The sequence below is a fragment of the Anolis sagrei genome, chromosome 2, assembly GCF_037176765.1.
Source record: "Anolis sagrei isolate rAnoSag1 chromosome 2, rAnoSag1.mat, whole genome shotgun sequence".
Classification (NCBI taxonomy): Eukaryota; Metazoa; Chordata; class Lepidosauria; order Squamata; family Dactyloidae; genus Anolis; species Anolis sagrei.
This window is the reverse complement of record NC_090022.1, coordinates 161101144-161123283: the sequence shown is the minus strand read 5'-3', so window position 1 is coordinate 161123283 and position 22140 is coordinate 161101144. Positions and strand designations below refer to the sequence as shown.

At 43.7% G+C, this 22140-nt stretch overlaps 1 protein-coding gene and 1 long non-coding RNA gene across 7 annotated transcripts in view; one reads left to right on the top strand and one right to left on the bottom strand.

Annotated features, from left to right (window-relative positions):
• The window catches only part of PDE4A (phosphodiesterase 4A), a 633870-nt gene extending 621117 nt beyond the window's left edge, over window positions 1-12753 (top strand). For all 5 annotated transcript variants that reach the window (XM_060763616.2, XM_060763615.2, XM_067464009.1 and 2 more), the window contains 4 exons: window positions 3294-3448; window positions 4390-4512; window positions 5073-5255; window positions 8387-12753. In XM_060763616.2, coding sequence (XP_060619599.1) covers window positions 3294-3448; window positions 4390-4512; window positions 5073-5255; window positions 8387-8749 — 824 coding nt within the window. In that variant the 3' untranslated portion in view covers window positions 8750-12753. The remainder of the gene's footprint in view (window positions 1-3293; window positions 3449-4389; window positions 4513-5072; window positions 5256-8386) is intronic.
• On the bottom strand, window positions 4599-21735 carry LOC132768048 (uncharacterized). Of its 2 annotated transcripts, none has more exons than XR_009630686.2 (3): window positions 21652-21735; window positions 16795-16882; window positions 4599-5274 (listed from the first exon to the last, which is right to left on the bottom strand). It is a non-coding gene; the product is annotated as an uncharacterized lncRNA (long non-coding RNA). The 2 variants fall into 2 exon arrangements; XR_010909254.1 differs by having other exon boundaries at window positions 21644-21667.
• Between the last annotated feature and the right edge of the window lie 405 nt (window positions 21736-22140).

The window sequence follows — 22140 nt, the reverse complement described above, 5'->3', positions numbered from 1 at the left end:
CAGACAACGTAGTGCAGTACAAACCCAGAGTAACAATTACACAAAGGGAAGCATAAAACAAGTCATTACAGTGAAAATGTATATTACTGACGCTAAACAAAGGTAGAGAGAATGAGTATCCATACTAAACCAGTTTGAGTGCTGGACTATGATTCTAGAGGCCAGAGTCTGAATTCTTACTCAGCCGTGGAAATCTACTGAGTGACGTGGGGGAAGTCACAAACCCTGAGACGAAGGCAAAGAGAAACCTCCTCTGAACACTTTTTTCCATGATTGATTTTCATTGGGGCTGTTGTAAGTCAGAAATTAACTGAAAACACAAAACAAGAAATTGTTGTAAATGCTTTTTACCTCCAGAAATGCTAATGGAGAATGAACCAAAGAAGATCAGCTGACAGGGAACAAGAACAGGCCATACCAGGCTATAGCTTGGTGCATGTTATACAGGGTTAGTCAAAATGCATAGGCCAATAAGCCATTCAATTGAATGGCTTATTGGCCTATGCATTTTGACTAACCCTGTATATCTATGCCTGTTTCCTCACATACACACAACCAGACCATCAATATTGATGCATGTCAGGAGCGACCTGAGAAACTGCAAGTCACTTCTGGTGTGAGAGAATTGGCCGTCTGCAAGGACGTTGCCCAGGGGACGCCTGGATGATTTGATGTTTTATCATCCTTGTGGGAGGTTTCTCTCATGTCCCCAGCATGAGGAGCTGGAGCTGATAGAGGGAGCTCATCCACCTCTCCCCGGATTCGAACCTGCGACCTGTCAGTCTTCAGTCCTGCCGGCACAGGGGTTAACCCACTGCGCCACCGGGGGCTCCTGGCCAATGACTGGAATAGGAAGATACCCTGGCAGGGTTGCTTGGGCTGCACTTCTTCAGCCAGAAGCACAAAGACCACCTCAGCATCCCACCCACCTCCACCATCATTGGCTGTGCAGACATCTACTCTTTCACATGTGCAACCACATATGTGGGCATGCAAGGAGTTCATACCTGTCTGAGAATGTAACACTTTACTCATGCAATTCTAGGCCCTTCCCTCCAAGCCCTAAGAGAGGCAGCAATAGCTGTTTACTGTAGAGTAGAAAAGGCAGAGGAAGCAAATGGGACACTGAAGAATGAAGAAGATTGCACTCAGGGATGGAGTGTGTCCTCTTTCCTTTCCCCACAGAATCCAGATGACCCACTTTTCATTGTGGGTCATCTGGATTCTGATAGGTCAGAGAATAGCCCCTTGCTATCCAAAAGGTGGGCCTGTTCAAAATGTCACCCTTAAACGTGACCAGAATGCTGGTCATCACCAAGAGCACTACAGCTCTCAAAGAGCAAAAAAAAACTGAAGGAGGAGAAGTAAAAATCCACTGGCATTCGGACAGGGATTCTTAAACTATAGGGAAGTCTCCTCCTCAGTTAAAACCTTCTTGAGAGCATCCTGTTTCAGAAAGCACCACCTTCATCCCTTTTAAGGTGTTGAAAGTGTAAAAATTCATACAGAACAAGACATAAGCAATACCTTAATATACATATCATTTTGTTAAATGCACTAAACCTGGGTGGTTTCATTTTTGTTTTTTCTGGGTGCTTGCAAGTAAGCTCTGACTTTCAGTATCATAAGGTTTTCTTGGCAAGTTTTCTTTAGAAGAGATCTGCAATTGCTTCCACTGTGGCTTACCCAAGGCCATCCAGAAGGCTCCCGTGGCAGAGGGTGTCCCAGACTCCTAGGATACACCTACACTGTGGAATTAATGCAGTCTGACACCTCTTCAACTGCCATGGCTCAGTGCTGAGGAATCCTGTGAGCTATAGTTCAACAAGGCACCCACAAGTTTTGGCAGACCTTGTAAAACTATAGCCCCCATGATTCCATAGCATTGAGTCATGGCAGTTACATTAAACAACAGTGCAAATGCACCCCTAGTCCCACACCCATACCGTGATACCACACTGACTCCTTTTATTTTGTCTTTTAAAGGCCACTTTCCCACCAAAAAACATTCCATATTACATTTGAAAATTTAAGAGATTTCAGGAGCCACGAACAGTATCCACCCATCAGAGCTTTTTGTGATCTATGGTCTGCACTTTATACGCACTGGTTATAAATAATTCTCTTATATAAATAGATGGCTTTACAATTGTATATTGGTGTTTAGATCACATAACGGCCAATGTGCCTAACGTAATCTGATTATATTTCTGATATAATCAGCCAAACCAATCTTTAATGTATTTAGCTGCAAGCCATTCTAATGTGGTAGACAACATAAAATCATCCCAAATAAAAAAATTACAGTACTGTGGAACTGCAACAGACGATCTGTATAGCAGACATATTAACCACCCCTTAAAGTTAGTTATTATAAATGTTTAAAGTCACCAATAAAATTGCCAATTTTCCAATGGCCACAGTATATACTTACTTAGGCAATCCCTCGTTGTCCGAGTAGGATAATCCTCCTGGGTGGGTCTGTAGGTGACTATGGAGCCCTATTCCTGATCCGCATGTTCTCCCGCAGTGGTTTCCAGGTAGAAGGCGGTCCCGGTCGGGGTTGGCTTGACGGGCCTTCCTCTTGGCACATTTCTCTTTTTCGTCCTCTCATTGTGTCTCTTCAAATTCTACAGCACTGCTGGTCACAGCTGACCTCCAGCTGGAGTGCTCACAGGCCAGGGTTTCCCAGTTTTCAGTGTCTATGCCAGAGTTTTTAAGGTTGGCTTTGAGCCCATCTTTGAATCTCTTTTCCTGTCCGCCAGCATTCTGTTTTCCGTTCTTGAGTTCAGAGTAGAGCAACTGCTTTGGGAGATGGTGGTTGGGCATCCAGACAACATGGCCAGTCCAGCGGAGTTGATGGCGGAGGACCATTGCTTCAGTGCTGGTGGTCTTTGCTTCTTCCAGCACGCTGACATTTGTCCGCCTGTCTTCCCAAGAGATTTGCAGGATTTTCCGGAGGCAGCACTGATGGAATCGTTCTAGGAGTTGCATGTGACTTCTGTAGACAGTCCACATTTTGCAGGCATATAGCAGGGTTGGGAGGACAACAGCTTTGTAAACAAGCATCTTGGTATCCCTATGGATGTCCTGGTCCTCAAACACTCTCTGCTTCATTCGGAAAAATGCTGCACTCGCAGAGCTCAGGCAGTATTGTATATAATGCCATCATAGAGATGAATACTCAGGTTGGAGGTCTTCAAATGGTTGTGTCACTCTGACCTAAGAAAATAAATACTTCCCCATTCTCTGTTCATTTTGTTCTCTCTAACCTGGACCTTTCTGCCTGGCAGATTCAGAACTGGCACTGATGTACAACGACGAGTCTGTGCTGGAGAACCACCACCTGGCTGTGGGTTTCAAGCTGTTGCAAGAGGAGAACTGTGACATCTTCCAGAACCTGACAAAGCGACAGCGGCAAACGTTGCGGAAAATGGTCATAGACATGGTGAGCCTCAGAGTACCTTCCAGGGGATGAATCTGCCCAACACCTTCGACAGAGACTCCCCTCCTGGTCATTGTTTTAGGAAACTAAAAGCACAAGCGTAGCCATCTTGTTTTTCATGTTTGTTGAAATCATGCTTCAAAAATTGTCTTTTTGAGATTGTGGCTCCCTAGAATCCCTGTGCAGGCAGAGAAGCAGCTCCCCTAAAAGCAGGAGTCCCCTTCCAGATGCTCTTTACACTTTCACCATGGTCTGAAGACTGGACTACTGAGAGTTTTAGTCAGTGGCATCACTAGAGGTGTGCAGGAAGTGCAGACCAGTGGCATCATCAGAATGGGTGACACCAAAAAATTTGTGCAGTGTTGAAGCAAATGCATCATTTATATATAAAAAATATCCCTGCGGTGGCTTTTGGAAGCCCATCTTGCATGTACTGAATCAATATAGCTACAAACTATAGTAATTTGCTTTTTGAACTTTCTAATGTGTATGCACTCTGATCAAAGCTGGCATTATTACGCAGTTACAATGATGAGGCAATATAAGCACATGCTGTCATTTTAATTCCTAATGATTTTGTATAGTCACTGATTTTATCATTGCATTCAGTGGTATATTGGAATTACAATTTACGAATTACATTAATACAAAGCAAAAGCGAAGGATTCTGTATGGTTTGGTATGGGAGGAAGTCTATGGGGGTGACACTAACCCTAGAGATGCCAGCAGTTGCAGTCTCACATTTGAAGGTGTGCTTGGCCAACCCTTGCCAAAAGGAGTGATACTCCCACATCCTCTGGTTTGTATGAAGTTTGTGGATTTTAAAAAAATTACACCAGTGTGCCTGGGACAGGGAAAGAAATGCAACCTGGGAGGAGCTGCATGTACTAAGACTGAGAAGCACCCTTACTCCGTCCTTAATATTCTAATTTGTGATTCTTCAGGTCCTGGCCACCGACATGTCCAAACATATGAGCCTCTTGGCTGATCTGAAGACCATGGTGGAAACCAAAAAAGTGACCAGCTCTGGAGTCCTACTATTAGATAACTACACTGACAGAATACAGGTAAGCAAGGCATAGGCAACGTTGTTGTTGTTGTTGTTTTGGAATCTAGGCCAGACAGCCATAGTCAGAAAGTGGACAGAAGGTGATTTCTGGTTTCAAACCAAAGACTATTTAATGCTCAGAAAAGTAGTAGTCAAGGAGAAAGATAAGCAGTATTATTCCCACTCATCATAGACCTCCTAATTCACATTATTTCCAACTTTCAAAGATGATCTAGGAATTTTCCTCTTGTTTATTGTACACATACCTTACGGCCAGGGCTGACTCGTAACAACAGGGCTGTCTGAAGCAGAGCTTCAATAAACACAAGTAGCAGATGAGTCTTAGTTCAACTCTTGACAATAGGGCAGTATCTTCCATCACATCCAGTGATAGCCGTCTATAGTTTAGATGATACAGAGCTCTCTTCCAGCATCATCTTCTGAAGTTTCTTTCTGAACAGTGGTAGGATTGACTCAATTCTCCTTTCCAAAGGGTTTGCTTGCAGCTTTGACAGCCTTACCTGTGGTGCAAGGAGAACAGCTTGGAATTGCTTTCCTTTTTCTCCCCAATGCAACCAGGTCCTACGGAACATGGTCCACTGCGCAGACTTGAGCAACCCCACGAAGCCTCTAGAGCTGTATCGCCAATGGACAGACCGGATCATGGAGGAGTTCTTCAGGCAGGGAGACAAAGAACGGGAACGAGGCATGGAGATCAGCCCCATGTGCGACAAGCATACTGCCTCCGTAGAAAAGTCCCAGGTTGGTGTGCGATGACTGTCTAGAACCATGCATCATTGTCAAAGAGAGGGAAACAGAGAGATAAATCATTACTCATCACTACTGCCTGATTACTCTTACAATTGCACAGCTTTTCAGGTGGACAGATGTCTCATGTCAGACCTGAGTCAACCGATGCTGTGAAAATCCATTTTATCTTTAAGAAACAACATTTCATCTATCCCAGAATTCTGGCAGAGAAGAAAGTGTAGCAAGGAGGCAGTAAGAAGATTGGACAGTCTTCTCCACCCTAAATACCTTCCAGATAAGAGCTGGAATACAGTTCCCGTTATCCATAACAGTCCATAGCAATCTAGCTGTGGGCTTGGGAATTTAATCCATCACCTCTGGAAAGGGCTATAGTGGGGCAGAAGATGGCTGGCTGGGGTAAATTGACACACACCCCACATGTCCTCTCGTGGCATGGCCACGAGAGGACGTGGAACCTGGAAGTGGATGGGCAACAAAAATTGTCTAGAGAGATTGGTTAATGTCAAGGATCAGACCAATCTGTTGTCTGTGGACACAGATTTGTCTGTCAGAAGAGTGGTGCGTGAATCTTTGGATGCTATGTTGATGGCATTATCAATAAGATGACCTGGGTAGCCCTTGGCTATGAATTAATTTTTTACTGATGTTAAATTATATTCAAAATCTTGCTGCAGTGTGCAGTTGTGTTTAATTCTCAGTATTTGAGAATAAGGTAAATTATTCCTTAAAGATGGCGAATGGAAGCTGGAATGATGAAGAGTAGAGTTTCGATCTGTTGGTTTTCGGTAATTATTACCACTAGTCTACTGTTCAGTTTAACAACCAAAACATCTAAGTACAGAATGCTATTTGGGTCAATATGTCCAGTAAATTTAATGTCCGGGTGAATGGTGTAGGCCCATTCAATAAGTCTTGTGCAGATTGTAGATCATATGGCACTTGATCATATGGCAAAAGATTTCAAAATAGATTTCATTTCCAAATCGTCCATGAATAAATTGGCAATGGAAGGAGCAATTGGGCTACCCATGGCTACACCTTGAATTTGAAGGTAAAATTATTGATAATGCCACCATCAGAGCATTCAAAGTTTCATGCACCAACAAAAATAGTCTCCATGATAGCAATGGAGTCAGTGATGGTACAAACTACTGATTATTGGGCCTTCTGCAGCACTGGTTTTGCCATAGAAGGAATTTGCTAGCAGTTGTTACAAAGGATTTGTTGCCCTATAAAATGCCTTTTCCCAGCAAAAAGCAACAGTTGGTTTTTAAACAAAAGATACTTCCTGACACCAGTGAGACTATTGTTGGATCACCAGGCCCGTTTATGCTCCATAGGAGAGCAGAAAAGGCTTTTACACCCCCTTTTAGCATGCAAACCAAATACTTTGGTGCCCCCCCCCCCCACCACCACCACCACCACCACCACCATCATCACCAGTGTCTACTGAAGGGAAAAGTGTGTTCTTTTCACGCTAGCTGCCAAGCCAGTCATGGTTGTGAGAGCAGGGAGTACTGTGATGGTACAAGAGTCATAGCTGGGAACTCTGACATCGCACCAGTCTCCTGTGTGCACACCATTTTTTGGAACAAAAACTTATACTAAATCAGACCATTGGACCCTTTAGTCCAAGACTGTCAATGCCAACTGGAAACAATAGCTTCAGGCAGGATTCTAAATGCACCCGGAGATCCCAAGTTGTCTCCAACTCAACAAAACGAACACTTAGCTTCCAAAATGAAACTATTTTGTTAGCTTAAAGTAGTATGATCATCTGTTTCTGAGAACCCAGTGCCAGAGTGTGGAGTGGTTGTGCACAAGAGAAATGAAGAGGTGGCCAGAGGTAAAGGAGAGGTAGGACTTCATAAGCACCAGCAAGTCCACTCTCCCCCCTCTAAGTTTCACCATTTAATGAATCATATCTCACTGCCACCCCACTTTTAACACAGATTTTTTAATCTAATTCTTAAGTGCTGGAAAGCACAGGTATTCTGTAGTTGGAAGCATAATGTGTAAATGATATTTCAGTGTTAACTGTTGCACTTTTTTCAGGTATATTGGATACAGGAAAATGCTCTTAGATTCCCAGCAGCAGCCCATGTTTCTAGCAATCTGGAGATTCATAAATAGAGCAGTCAAAAACTATAGGTCAAGTGAAATCTATTGATTTTGCTCTTCTTCCCCATCTAATTTATACCTTTCTCATTTCTTGAGCCAAAAAAAGCCCCCTGTGTCATTAAACACTAGTTTGCCAGTCATAACACAAGACTTCTAACCACTGTCCCCCTTTCCATGGAACAGCCTAATTCTATTGTCCACTGATCCAAAAGTGAAGCGTAGGCGAGATGCTCCACTTTGTTCCTTTGGGGGTGGATTGTAGCCAAAGAAATCCCCCTTAACATCCTGGTAACTCAAGAAAGATGAACATATGTTCCACCAGGATGGAAGATTCAGCAATCACAGGCCAACCACTGAGATCCCCTTTGGACCATAACTGTTGCACAAGACTCGATTTTAAAAATGCAAGATTGTTGTATACAATCATTTTGTGGCATTATCCATGAATCTCTTGAACTGCACCTGGAAACCAAGGCTAGGATTTAAAGAAGCTGGGAACAGAACTTGCCCAATCTTTCCTCCCATTTCCAGATGATGTTTCAATCCTCCGCTCGGGTTGACCTATCCACTCCTGTCCTGTGGTACCCTCTTAGGTTTATAAGACATTATAGGATAAAGAAACGCATCAGCCCATGACATTTTACTGCCTGAGGTGAAGAACAGAATAGTGCCTTCCCTGCCCTACTGTGTGCAATTTGGCACTTAGATCTTTCTTCAGCCCTGGCTGTGAGAGAACAACCTGCATCACACATGATGTCAGTCGCAAGCTAGATGGGTTACAAACCTCCTCCTGCTGCTTCTCAACCTTTGCCTTTGCTGCTCTGTACCTTCTTGTAGAGCTGCCCCTGGCAAAGTCTTGAGCGAAACACATGTCTCTACAGGAGCCAGCAGCTGCCTTCATAAATATCACTTAGCTGAGTCTTCTGAAACTAATTTTTTGGTTTGCCTCGCTGTCCTTTTTTTTGCTAACTGTCTTCTTCCCACCCACAACTGTGCTTTAGGTGGGATTCATTGACTACATCGTGCACCCACTGTGGGAGACCTGGGCGGACCTGGTTCATCCCGACGCACAAGACATTTTGGACACCCTTGAGGACAACAGGGACTGGTACCACAGTATGATCCCCCAGAGCCCTTCCCCGCCTCCGGACGACGCAGAAAAAGACGATGAGACCTGCCTTGAGAAATTCCAGTTTGAACTGACCCTTGAAGAGGAGGGCGAGGACTCAGAGCAGTCCGACAAGGACTGCAGTAGTCCTGGCGATGAGGACAACAGCTATTACACCGCTGCCGAGGAACACCCACACGAGTCCCTAGAGGGGCAGGACAGACTGACGGATGACACATCTCCCGGTGCATCATGACTGTAGGGAAGGGACAGTGGAAAGGGAGGGAAAAAAACAAACAAAACCACATACATACACACAGCCACACACAGAGAGAAAGTTTTCACAGGGAGGGGCGGGGATAAAAAAAACAACAAAAAAAGCATTTTTTTATTTTTATTGTATTTTTTATAAAAAGAAAATCAACAATAAAAAAGCAGGGTGGGGAGTGGGGGAAATACACACAGCAACTGTAGAACCAGGTTGGCCCAGCAGGGAGCAGCAGCCTTCTGCTGCAGCGACCGGCCCAAGCACTCCAGAGGAAACCGTACCTTTCTTTTGCTTTTTGTTTGTTCCTTAAGTACTGGTTCTTAGTGTTTTTTTAAATTATTGTTTTATTTTGCTAACTTCTGTTTTTAAACGGCCTCCACAGAAAAAACTGGTAAAGTTGAGAACTGAAGGAGGAAGGTGCTGTTGATACGTGGCATGTATGTAGCAGTGGCAGAGGCAAAGCAGGTGGATTTTTTTTTAAGTATTTAAAGTCATTTGTAGTAAAGCAAAGTCACTGCTGGACTTTGACTCCAAACACTAGGTAACGCTATGTAAATCCCACTGGTCCTATGGGGTCCCTGACTCCAGACAAGCCCTCTTGATTTGGTTCATTGATTGGTGCCTTTATTCCAAAGGTGACAAAGCCTTAGTTCTGCAGAGGTTGCTAGGCTACAACTCCCATCTTTCTCAAACACTAGCAGTGCTAACGAGAGGGATGGAATTGAAGTCCAACGGCCTTTGGAAGACGTCAAATACATCAACTTATTTTTCTTTGCCCATTACAGCATAATCTTCTTAGATGGAAAACAGGGTGTTCAATAACTAGGAAGAATTGGAGAGAGACTGAATAATTTTTGACTTTTGTGTTATTTTTAAAGCCAGTAGTAATTTATTTTCATGAGTTTATATAAGTTTGATTTTACTATGGACTGATGAGAAGAAACAACCTTGCCTTTTTCCAGTTTTGTTCTGGGGTTTGTTTGTTTTTTGTGTGAAGGGGAAGCAGATTTTTTAAAAAAATATATAGTTTGCAGGCAGGGAGATTTTTTTTCTCTCCTTTTTTGTCTGTGATGCCATAAAATTCTTCCAGCAGCAAATGGGAGAATATATTTACTTTTAAACAAAATGAAAAAGGGAACAAATCATCAGATAAGCAAAACATTCTATCCTAATAGCTAATAAGTCTTCCTCTGCTCATCCTTTGCACATGGACATAGACATGCACCACACACACACACACACCAAGGCAATACAGCCAGGGCTGAATAATTGAAACTGGCCATTTTGCTCATACAGCTCTATTGGGGACCTCAAGTGCAGGTGTTCCTCTCCCAGTGGGGGAAGTGGATCAGCAGACAGAGAGAATAGTTTTGGCGCCTTCCTAAACCAAGTGGGGATTAGAGGAGTCATTGTTTTAGCACTCATCGACTATCCAGGTATGGTGGTCAAAAAAGTTAACTAGCAAATTTACTAATTGATAAATCCCCAAGGTGTAGTAGTCCATCAATTTCCTCATGCTCTTTACAGATTTGTCAACTAGGTAAAGCAGATGTATTCAATCCCTCAGACACACAGACCTTTTTGCACGTGCCACCAGACACAGGAACATTTCAAGAGGATCTGAAAAAAGCAGGTTCTACGCAAAGGAGGCCTGAGTCTTTATTTCTGTGCAATGTAATGTAATGTGGCTGGAACACACAGATATTTTTTATTTGTGACGTTAACTGTGGGTGGGTCTTTTTTCTTAGTTCAAGAGTTTGGATGCTTTTGGTTTCAGGGCCCACCTTGGATGGTCTACTCCCTAGAAATTATGACAACCAGCCATGGGGATGGGGGATGTTTTTCGTGAGCCCAGAACACCCTAAAATCAATGCCCTATTATTATGGCATAAGCCAGTTACTGATTTTAACCCCTTAAAATTGGTTTGGGAAGAAACCAAAATATTCAGGAAGTCAAGTAATGATAGGGAAGGTCACAATCACATTTCCTGAAGTCAACTACAGGAAGCTTAGCAAAGGGGAACTGAAGAACAGAGTGCTAGATCTTGCCTGCCCAGGTCTCCAGGCTGAATGCTATTCTCCTGAGCAGCTCCCTCCCCTCTCTCACCTTAGGCACCTCACCCGAGCTGTCTGCTCCTATAACGCATGTATCCACCCACCAAAGCAGGGCCTGTCACTCTGCTGCAATCCAGCACCTTCGCCAGAGAGCAATGGCTATGGTGGGAGGAGAAAATACATGTTTTTTCTCTCCCATCACCCCCAACCTGTTCTGTGGGATTTTGACTGATATTTTCAGGCTGCTTCTATTCTTTGCCTTAATCAGCTAGTGGAGCTTGATTTGCTACTAACCCTCTTATCATTGTCCTCCTGGCATCAAAGTTGGGAGGAGGAAGGGAGATCATCTTTCCATCCAAAATGCCTTGGCCCAACTCCTGGATGGAATTACTCCTTTGGTGTCTGGAGACAGGAGGTTTTTTTCCCCCTATGGAGAAGTAGTGCTTGGAAACCCAGTCTGAAGGACTACTGGAGACAAGTGGCCAAGGCAACTCCTTCATCCTGTGCCTCTATCCCATTGGGATGGGCAGGAGGCTATGGAATCATATTTGGCTGGCTTGCTCATTAATCTCTCATCCATGTCCTCACATTGCTTGGAGGGCCTGTCCTCATTGTATTGTTGGTTTGCTACAAGGGAGGAGAAGGGACCTTCAAAGCAAGTGGGTGTTGAAAGTGTCTGGTGTATTGAACTATGTGAGTCAAGACAAATGGCTAAGGACACAACTTCTCTCCCCTGCAAAAGGGCAAAAAGGCCAAGCCTGAGGCCTCTCTCCCATCCTGTATTACAGAGACCGTCCGAATTCCTCCCCTCTTCATGCATAAGGTGAAGCAATAACAAGGGAGGTCTCCTTGCCATCCCCATTAATGATGCTGAGCTTTTGAACCAAAGCCAACTAATCCTCTTTTGCAAAGTTTCCATTCCACACACAACCACCCCACTTTACATTGGCTTCTGCTTGGCCGGCAGTCTCCCCAGCACATAAGTCCAGAGAGGCAACTGCACAGCTTTTCGGGACTTTTTTCCAAGCCCAAAGCTTGGTAGGGGTGATTGTAGCCAGGCGGCAGGGAAAACAGGTCAATGGGGGTTGTACTGCAGCCACTTTTGCCACCACCGCCACCTGTTAGGGTGAACTTGAACACTACTGGCTCAGGTTCGTGGTCTCACTAGAGATCCAGCTGTGCGGAGTAGCTATGTTTGTTAGCTAAACCCCGTGGTGGCCTATTTGCGACTGCTGCTACTCTTCCTACCTTGCCAGTCTCTGCCGGAAAGCCAATATAAGGTTATCTCCTTCTCCAACCCGAGGAGAACATGGCCATTTCTGAACACAGTACTGTAGCCATTTCCTTTGTATTTTTCCACTTTTCTTTCTTGGAGCCTCAACTGAAGAGAAAAAAACATACAAAAAAAGAAAAAAATATGAAAGAGAACCTCTTTCTTCCTTGATTTCTGTATAGCTTTTATTTTTGTATGCATTTCTGTTCCATGAGTTTATTGGGTCGGGTTTGGACTGTACATAATTGTGAATAAGAAGATTGTAAATTATTCTAAAGAGCAAAACAATCTTACAAACAATACCCTCCCTCTCCCCCAATCCTTCCTCTGCCCCAACACTTGCTGGGGAGCAGGTAATGGGGTGTCACTGTGTTGGGGAGCATCAATGGAGAGCCATGAGGTCTCTGGGAGATCCTCTAGCTGCATTCTCTCCTCGAGAGCTCTGCCACACATACACACACACGCACCCTACCCTAACCCAGTTTCTCCTGTCTGTGTATTTATGGTGTAATATAGACACACATTGGAAATTGTAGAGTTGTCATTTCTTTTCCTTGCGGTGTTGTTGATCAGCTGTTCCGGTGTTCTCTCTCAAATGTTACCAAAACCTTTCAGCAGCCAAGCTCACAATAAACCAGGAGGAAGGGCTTCTCTGTGCCTGTGACATTGGCCTGGCTTGTCTGAAAACCTGGGTAATGTGGGGTGATGGGGAGGATCGGGGGGGGGGGGGGGCTGGAGGCCAAGGCTTTCCCTTTTTCACAGATGGCAAACAGAAAACCAAAGTGCAGTGATCTAATGTGACCAGAGCACCAAAGTGTTTCATTTCCAGATGTAATAACATCACCTCCACTGCCCACTTAAGCTTCCCTGTACTCTCCATGGTAAATAAAGCGGGGGACAAGAATTTTCCGAAAAACAGCTGTTGTGAGCTGTCCCCATTGTAATGTAAAAAATCTGGTATGGCCTGATATGAACAAAAAAACTAAGAGTCATTAGCTCTATACAAAATTTAGTGCTGGTAGAAATGGGAAGTGCTAGAGCTGGATTGTTGCTCTAGGTCAGCACAGCTGCTGCCTATTTAACCTTTGCTTAGGAGCATTACTATGGGGACGCTTCAAAATGTCACTGCTACATCTCTTCCTGAGAGCCAAAGAGGATCCCAGGAACCCTCAAGAATTCTTTCCAAGCCAAGGAAGACCAAGGATTCGTGGAGTAACTTTAACTTGTCCATGCTGTTTCCATTCTCCTCCTGACTAGCAAAATAACCCCTATCTTTGTGAGCACACATTGCACTTCCCTTTAGGATGCCCTCACTACACACTTATCTTATATTCTGCCTTTTTCGCAGCATGGGACCCAACATTTTGGAGATCATGGCTCAGTATTTGGGAAGACTCATTTGCACTAAAACCTAAAGTAGTTTTGCCACCAGCATCCTGCATTACATGGGTGTAAAGAATTTATTGCATGTATTCCCATCCCCACCTCTCCTAGCTACAAACATCACAGCCACCAGCCAGAATGTAAACAAAGTTAGTGTTCTAATCCTAATGATAAACGCATTAATCACAATTATTAATCATACAAGTAGTAGAGAAAGCAAAAAGTAATCAGATGCTTCACCTCTTCCTTGGAGGCAACCGCAGTCAAGCTTGCATGTGTGTGTCTTCAGCTCATCTGTTAACTTCTGGCAAACTCTTAAATTCCATAGGGTTTTCTTAGACAATACTCAAAGGTGGTTTTGCCAGTTCCTTCCTCTGAAATATAGTCTACAGTGTCTGGTATTCCCCTAATGGTCTTCTATGCAAGCAGATTTACTACCTACCAGGCTTGAACCTGCCTAGCTTCTAAGATCTGATGCTTTTAGGGTATTTAGGCCACTCAGAGGGGCCAACCAAGGGCAAAATGGATGGATGGTATCCTTGAAGTGACTGGATTGACCTTGAAGGAGCTGGGGGTGGTGACGACCGACGGGGAGGTCTCGCGTGGACTGGTCCATGAAGTCACGAAGAGTCAGAAACAACTGAACGAATGAACAACAACAACAACGCCACTCATGGGGCTTGTACCTTTTGATAAATCACCTTTCTTCACAGTAAAGGAACCTGCAGCAGAACTCGGTCTCCAGAAGTCTGGTTCTGAAAGATCTAAGTTTGGGACAGTCAGAGATATCAAGATGCAACAGCTTGACTTCTCATGCCTGGATGCTAACCTACAACTATAGAGCTGGCTGCAAAGTGAGTCACATGCCAGCTCATCCAGTGTCCCCTCAGGAGATGACTAGAGGACATTCTGTGACTGTTTGAAGGCTCTGTGTCTCTTTCAAAGGCAGTGCCATACTGTTGTGGTTCAGCATAGTAGCGGACGGATAATTTGAAAGCAAGAAGTTTCTTTCCAAAAGGGTAGAGCTCTGTGATACACTGGTAGCTGAAGGCTTCCATGCCAGTGGGTAGTGAATCTGCTTGGAGATTTACTCTACATTTTAAGGGAAATATCCAGAGTGCTGAAACTATTTGAGAGCCTAAGATTCAGTACTTTGAAGATCTGTAAAATCTACCCTTGCAGAGGACACCAAATTGGAAGGGATAACAGGATCAGAACCCAAAATCACCTTAAAAGTGTACACAACGGCCCAGAAGTGCATTTCAACAGAGAGAAATGTAAAGCACTTCACTAAGGTAGCAAAAAAAGGAATTGATGGGTAACACCTGCTTTGAAAACCATATATCCAAAAGGAAAATATGAGTCTTGGTAGACTACAAGCTGAATATCAGTCAACAGTGTGATTCAGCTGCTAAAAAGGCCAATGTGGTTCTAGACTGCCTAAGGAGCATACTATCTACTCTAGATTGAAGGAAGTCACAGTCCCACTCTATTCTGCTTTGGTCAGACCTCATTTGGAAGTACTGTGTCTGCTTCTGGGCACTGCAATTCAAGAAAACTACTTGCAAGTTGGAATGTGTCCAAAAAGTGATCAAAATGGTAAAAGGTGTGGAATAAGGAGTGGCTGAGGGAGCTTGGATGGTTAGCTTGGCTGCGAGGGGATTGTGCATAAATATTTGAAAGGTTGTCCCATTGAGGAGGAAATAAGCTTGTTTTCTGCTGCTCTAAAGACTAGGACATGGAACAACACAGTCAAATTGCAGTAGACGTTCCACCTAAATATTAGGAAGAACTTCCTGATTATTGGAATCATTCGACAGTGGGATGAGCTGTTTCCTTCTCTGGAGGTTTTCAAACATAGACTGAATGGCCATCTGCTGAGAGTGCTTTGACTGTGTGTTCCTACATGACAGGGAGTTGGACCTGACGGCCCTTGTGGCTTCTCCCAATTCCATGATTATATAATCCTAAAACCTAGAGCAATTTGCCACCAGGGCCCAACATTAGAGGACTGGAAATTGTGCAAGGGCATGACTACCATATGTTTGCCTAAATGGCCACATCTAATACAAAACTTAGGAAATTTATAAGGGATTTATTTGGACCACAAGTCCTGAAATGCCACAGCCAGCATGCCCATTTTTTTTCAAGTCCCAAATCTGCCTGCTCGGATGAGAAGATGCCAATTTGCCTGTATTCCCACTACACAGACACTGCCATCCAGGGTATTGGGTTTCCCACTGGCACTACACCAAGCTCTTCATTTTGTTCTAATAAACCTGCTTGCTTTAGCTATCCTGCTACCACCAAGGTAGACATTGGGGGGGGGGGGGGTGCTCTCAGGGGTCATCTCTCAGAACCAACAATCGAAAGTCATACTGCAAGAACAGTCCTCAGGTTCTTGAGGATTTCACTTCTAAAACTTTCATTATTCATTGATTTGAGTAATACCTTCTGCCTAGAAATCTTTAGGTCCTCCAGCATAACTTTATGGTTGACTTCCACCACAGGACTGCACTGGAGCAGAGTTTCTCAAACTGTACTCCTCCAGATGTTTTGGACTTCAGCTCCCAGAATTCCTAAAAGCTGGTAAGTTGGCTTTGATTTCTTGGAGCTGAAGTCCGAAACACTTGGAACATAGTTTGAAAAACACTGCACTGGAGGACTTGGAGATCCCTAGGCAGAACATTTCTCCAGGCATTTGTCTATGGCAAGTGTTCAACAGAAGTTGGCCACAGAATTACAATGGAGGCCTTAAGCGATCTCTAGGGAGGTGTTTTCTCAGGTAAAAAAATAACACTTTGTAACATGATTTTTATAATGTCATTTCCTAATTGGTTCTATCATAAAATGGAAAAGATTTATTAAACACTGAAAAGGTTTATTAAACTGCAAAAACTTTATTTTTGTTGGACATCCTGCAGCATATTTTGCTATAGTTTTTCAATGAATATCTCATAGAGTCTCAACCAATTCAACATAGTTTGTGGCTGCCACAAAAATGAAATCGTGCAGCACTTACTTTCAAAATAAGTACCGCACAATTAAACAGGAATGATATTTTCAAACAAGGAAAATTACATAGTGTAATGATGTGTTTTTGTTTTTTGCGGGTTTTCAATTTCTGTGCCCCAAAGCCAGCAAACATGAAGGGCAGGCTGTATTCCAACATTTCCTGCCCTTCTGATAAGGAAAAATACAAAAGACTGGGCCAGCAATGCAGAAAGACAGGAGGGCAATATATCAAGGGCATCACTATCTGGATCCCCTACCCATAAAATTGTGAATGAGGCAGGATAATTACATGATTTTAAAAACTCACCTGGAAGAATTTCGATCACAACAGCTAAACAGCAATCTCCCAGTGCTGCCAGTTTTGGGGGCTTGGGCCCAGACTTTACTCTGAGCATCTGGGGGAGTGGAGAAGCTGTTAAAAACCCATCTGTTAGAAAAGCATGCAACATAGATCCTTAATCACTTCCTTTTCATGCTGTCCTTGGCAGCAGTATCTATATTGCCACCTCCTGGTCATATGCAAAACCCCAGCTACTGAAGAAGGACGTGGTTCCTGATAATGCTGAATTGAAAATGCTGTGTTGAACTAGTTCCATGAAACCTCAATCTCGTTTTCAAAGAATCATAGAGCTGTAAGAGACCACAAGAGTCATCCAGTCCAACCTACTGCCATGCAGGAACACAAGATCAAGGCACTCCCAACAGACAGCCAATAAATTTCCCCACCTGCTGTACTGTCTTTGTAACTAAAGCCTTTCAAATGAGGGTTGTTGTAGGTTTTTTCGGGCTATATGGCCATGTTCTAGAGGCATTCTCTCCTGACGTTTCGCCTGCATCTATGGCAAGCATCCTCACAGGTAGTGACCTCACTACCTCTGAGGATGCTTGCTATAGATGCAGGCGAAACGTCAGGAGAGAATGCCTCTAGAACATGGCCATATAGCCCGGAAAAAAACCTTTCAAATTAGTCAGTTTATTATCTGGGTAGCAATCATGATGCCTTCTGATTGTTATTGGACTGCAGCTCCCATCAGTACTTAAAGATTGTAGCCAGTGGTAGGTAAGGAATGATGGGACATGAAATTCAACAACATCTGCAAGGTTGCAGCCTTCTCATCCCTGCCTTATTAATTGACACTGAAACTCAAAATTAATGGGAATGTCACTGTGGGGGCTCCCATATATAGATGGTCTTATAGTACAAGTTGAGTCTCCCTTATCGGAAATGCCTGCGAACAAAAGTGTTTTTGATTTTGGAATACCTGTATTTGCATATAAATGCATCTTGAGATATCTGGGAAATGGGAGCCATGGTTAACACTGAATGCATTTACATTTTGTATATACCTTATACCAGGGGTCCTCAAACTAAGGCCTGAGGGCCGGATACGGCCCCCCCAGCTCATTTACCCGGCCCTCGCTCAGAGTCAACCTAAGTCTGAAATGACTTGAAAGCACACAACAACAACAACAACAACAATCCTATCTCATCAGCCAAAAGCGGCCCCACACTTCCCATTGAAATACTAATAAGTTTATATTTGTTAAAATTGTTCTTCATTTTAATTATTGTATTGTTTTTAAGAGTTTATAGCACTACAAATAAGATATGTGCAGTGTGCATAGGAATTCATTCATGTTTTTTTTCCTCAAATTATAATCCAGCCCTCCAACAGTTTGAGGGACTGTGATCTGGCATTCTGTTTAAAAAGTTTGAGGACCCCTGCCTTATACACTTAGCTTGAAGGTCATCTCATATAATATTTTCAATAATGCCTTGTATAAAATAAAGTTTGGATACACTGAACCTCTAAAAAGCAGAGGTGTCACTATCTCAGCCACCCACATGGACAATTTTAGATTTTAAAGGGTCTTGGGAAAGGGATGCTCAACTTGCATCACGATGCCACATTCAAAGGATGTTATTGTTCAGGGGGCAATCAATGTTTTCTGATATGAACTCGCTATGTCTCCATATTTTCTGTGTAAATCCATTTGGAAGAGAAAGGTAGAATATTTCCACCATATCTTTTCACTGGAAGTACTATGCCCTATCCATCCCCAGGGCTCTCTATGCTAGGATAACAAAGAATCCAATGGATCCCTAAAGTCTCACACTTGTTTCCCCAATACATTGAAAGTTGGAGAGTCTAATAAGATTTGAGAAGAACAGGTATAGGCAATGTGGCCTCCTTCCCTGGTTTTGGACTACAACTTTCACCAGTCAAGCAACTGTGGGCAATGGTCGGGATTCATGGGAGATGTGGGAATAAACAGTTTGAGGTCCCTGTGTTGTCTATCCTAGCCATACAAACTAAATCTTTTCTCCTATCTCCTGTATTGTGAAGAGAGTAACATCCGGTTCCCCTGAACTGAGCCTCTACTGCCATCTGTTGGATGTTTAAACAATTCATTACAGTCAGCACTCCACATTTGCAGGTTTCACTTTTGCGGATTTGATTATGTTCTCTCTAGGCAACTCTAGGTTCTCCAGGATGACTCTATAATAAACCTCCGCTATAGAGTTTGGCTGGAGGACCTAGACATTCCTAGAGCGAACACTTCTCTGTGTCAGAAATACTAAAGATTAACTAGGTGTTTTTAATTACAAAAATGTGAGTCAAGCACTGAAAGGATTAAATTGATGCAATGACTCAGGAAAAAAACTGCATTTCAATATATGCAGATGTGCCTGTAGCTTAGTTGCCATGAGTGTGAGAAATCTCTGTGGGAGAAGAGCCTCAGTGCGTTAGTAGGCCTCAGTATGAAAAGGCCTGTGTTAGTTCACCTCGGTGTGAGAGAGGCGTCAGTCTGAGAGGGCCCTCAGTGTGAGAAGGCCTCAGTGGGAGAAACGCCTCAGTATAACATTTCTAGGCCATTCAGTGTGCTGCAGCAGTTTTCTCAGGTTAAAAAAATCATGTTTTTATTCAGTTTTTTGCAGTGGTTTTGCACCCCAATCACTGCAATGTAATTGTATTTTCTTACAGCGTATTACACGTTGAGTTATACAAATGAGACCGTAATCCTATAAGCATTCAGGAAGTACAGCCTATTTAAACTCAATGGGACTGACTTCTAGCTAAATACTGTATGCACGTGTTAGCACTGTTAATGCACTCTGTAGATGTTTAAAAAACATGAGTCTGTAACCCCAGGTCTCAGTAGTGGCCAGGAGAGCTTTTGCACAATTAAAATTTGTGCGTGAGAAGCAAGACTTGGCCATGGTAGTCCATGCTCTTGTTACATAGAATCATAGAGTTGGAAGAGACCTCATGGGCCATCCAGTTCAACCCCCTGCCAAGAAGCAGGAATATTGCATTCAAAGCACCCCTGACAGATGGCCATCCAGCCTCTGTTTAAAAGCTTCCAAAGAAGGAGCCTCCACCACAATCCGGGGCAGAGAGTTCCACTACTGAACAGCTCTCACAGTCAGGAAGTTCTTCCTCATGTTCAGATGGAATCTCCTCTCTTGTAGTTTGAAGCCGTTGTTTCTGACTTTTTCATTGAGCAAAGGAGACTGTGACCTGGACCTCTGTTTAAAAAGTTTGATGACCCTTGGTTTACATAGTCTTAGCCGTTACATATTCGTATTACAATTTTGTGTTAACTGGTCACGCTGCAGCTTCAAACACTTGCTCAAAGAACCAGGTTTTAACTCGTTTTCGAACGGTCAGAAGGGAGGGGGCCGAGCTAATATCCCTGGGAAAGGAGTTCAACAGCAAATGGGCCACCACTGAGAAGGCCGTCTCTCATCCCCACCAAGCGCACCTGTGAGGCAGGAGGGATCAAGAGCAGGGCCTCCCCAGGCGATCTCAACTTCCTAGAACAGTGGTTCTCAACCTTCCTAATGCCGTGACCGCTTAATACAGTTCCTCATGTCTGGTGACCCCCAACCATAACATTATTTTGGTTGCTACTTCATAACTGTAGTTTTGCTACTGTTACGAATCGTAATGGAAATATCTGATATGCATGATGCATTTTCATCCACTGAACCAAATTTGGCAGAGATACCTGACACGTCCAAATTTGAATACTGGTGAGATTGCGGGGCAGGGACTGATTTTGTAATTTGGGAGTTGGAGTTGCTGGGATTTATAGTTAACCTACAATCAAAGAGCATTCTGAACTCCACCAACAATAGAATTGAACCAAACTTGGCGCACGGAATTCCAATGCCCAACAGAAAATCCTGGAAGGGTTTGATGGCATTGACCTTGAGTCCACTGTGGACTCAAGCAATGATAGATCTGGACCAAACTTGGTATAAATAGTCAATATGCCCAAATGTAAACACTGATGGAGTTTCGGGAAAATATACCTTGACATTTGGGAGTTGTAGTTGCTGGGATTTTTTGGTTCACATACAATCAAAGAGCATTCTGAACCTCACTAACAATAGAATTGGGCCAAACTTCTCGTATAGAACCCCCATGACCAAGAGAAAATACTGTGTTTTCTGGTGGTTCTTGGTGACCCCTCTGACACCCCCCTTGTGACCCCCAGGTTGAGAAACTCTGACCTAGAAGGTTCATAGGAAAAGATACATCCGGATAGATAAGCTGGGCTGGAACCGTGCAGTGGTTCTCAACCTGGGGTTCCCAGATGTTTTTGGCCTACAACTCCCAGAAATCCCAGCCAGTTTACCAGCTGTTAGGATTTCTGGGAATTGTAGGCCAAAACATCTGGGGACCCACAGGTTGAGAACCAAACTTTAGGGCTTTATAGGCCAAAGCCAGCACTTTGAATTGTGCTTTGAATTATAGGCCAAAGCCAGCACTTTCAATTGACCCATGGGTCTCTTCCAGCTCTAAGAGTCTGGGAAACAATTACTGTTTTGTTGAATTTGATACATCCTAATAGCCTTTTGGAATGGTGTCTCTTTTCTCTTTTTCCACCAATAAGAAAACAAGAAATAGCTGCCTGCCCTCCCCTCCTCTTTTGATTGGTTGCTAAGGGACATATTTCTCCCCGGAGACTCTGTCGGGCAGAAAAAAGCCAAAGATGCAAGCTGACCTTTCACGGACATATGAGGCCTTTCCCTCAGAAAAAAAAACAAACAAACACGCACGACATCTCTTGTGTGCACACACTCCTCAGAAAGATGTTTTGTACACACTCTCACCTTTCACACAAATATCCACAAAGACACGTACTGTATTACCTCACGTGTCTCTCTGAAACGCCTCAGTACTTTAAGACGCATGCGCGGAGAATAAAACAAAAATGGAGGCCGCTCCTTCCCTGCAATGCTTTTGTTGCTTCTCTTCGCTCATTTTCGGCCAATAAGAAAACAAGAAGTAGAAACTGCCTCCCACCCCAACTCTTGATTGGTTGCTAAGGCACACCTTTCTCCCCGGAGACTGCTCCATGTCCTCTTTTTTGATTGACACATGGTGCTGCCCTGAGGAAAATGTTTGTGAGTTGTTGTAGGTTTTTTCGGGCTGTATGGCCATGTTCTAGAGCAGGGGTCAGGAACCTTCGGCTCTCCAGGTGTGGTGGACTTCAACTCCCACAATTCCTTGAGGCTCAGCATTCACCCCAAAGGCTTACCTTGGCCTCAAGGAATTGTGGGAGTTGAAGTCCACCACACCTGGAGAGCCGAAGGTTCCCCATGCCTGTTCTAGAGGCATTCTCTCCTGTCGTTTTGCCT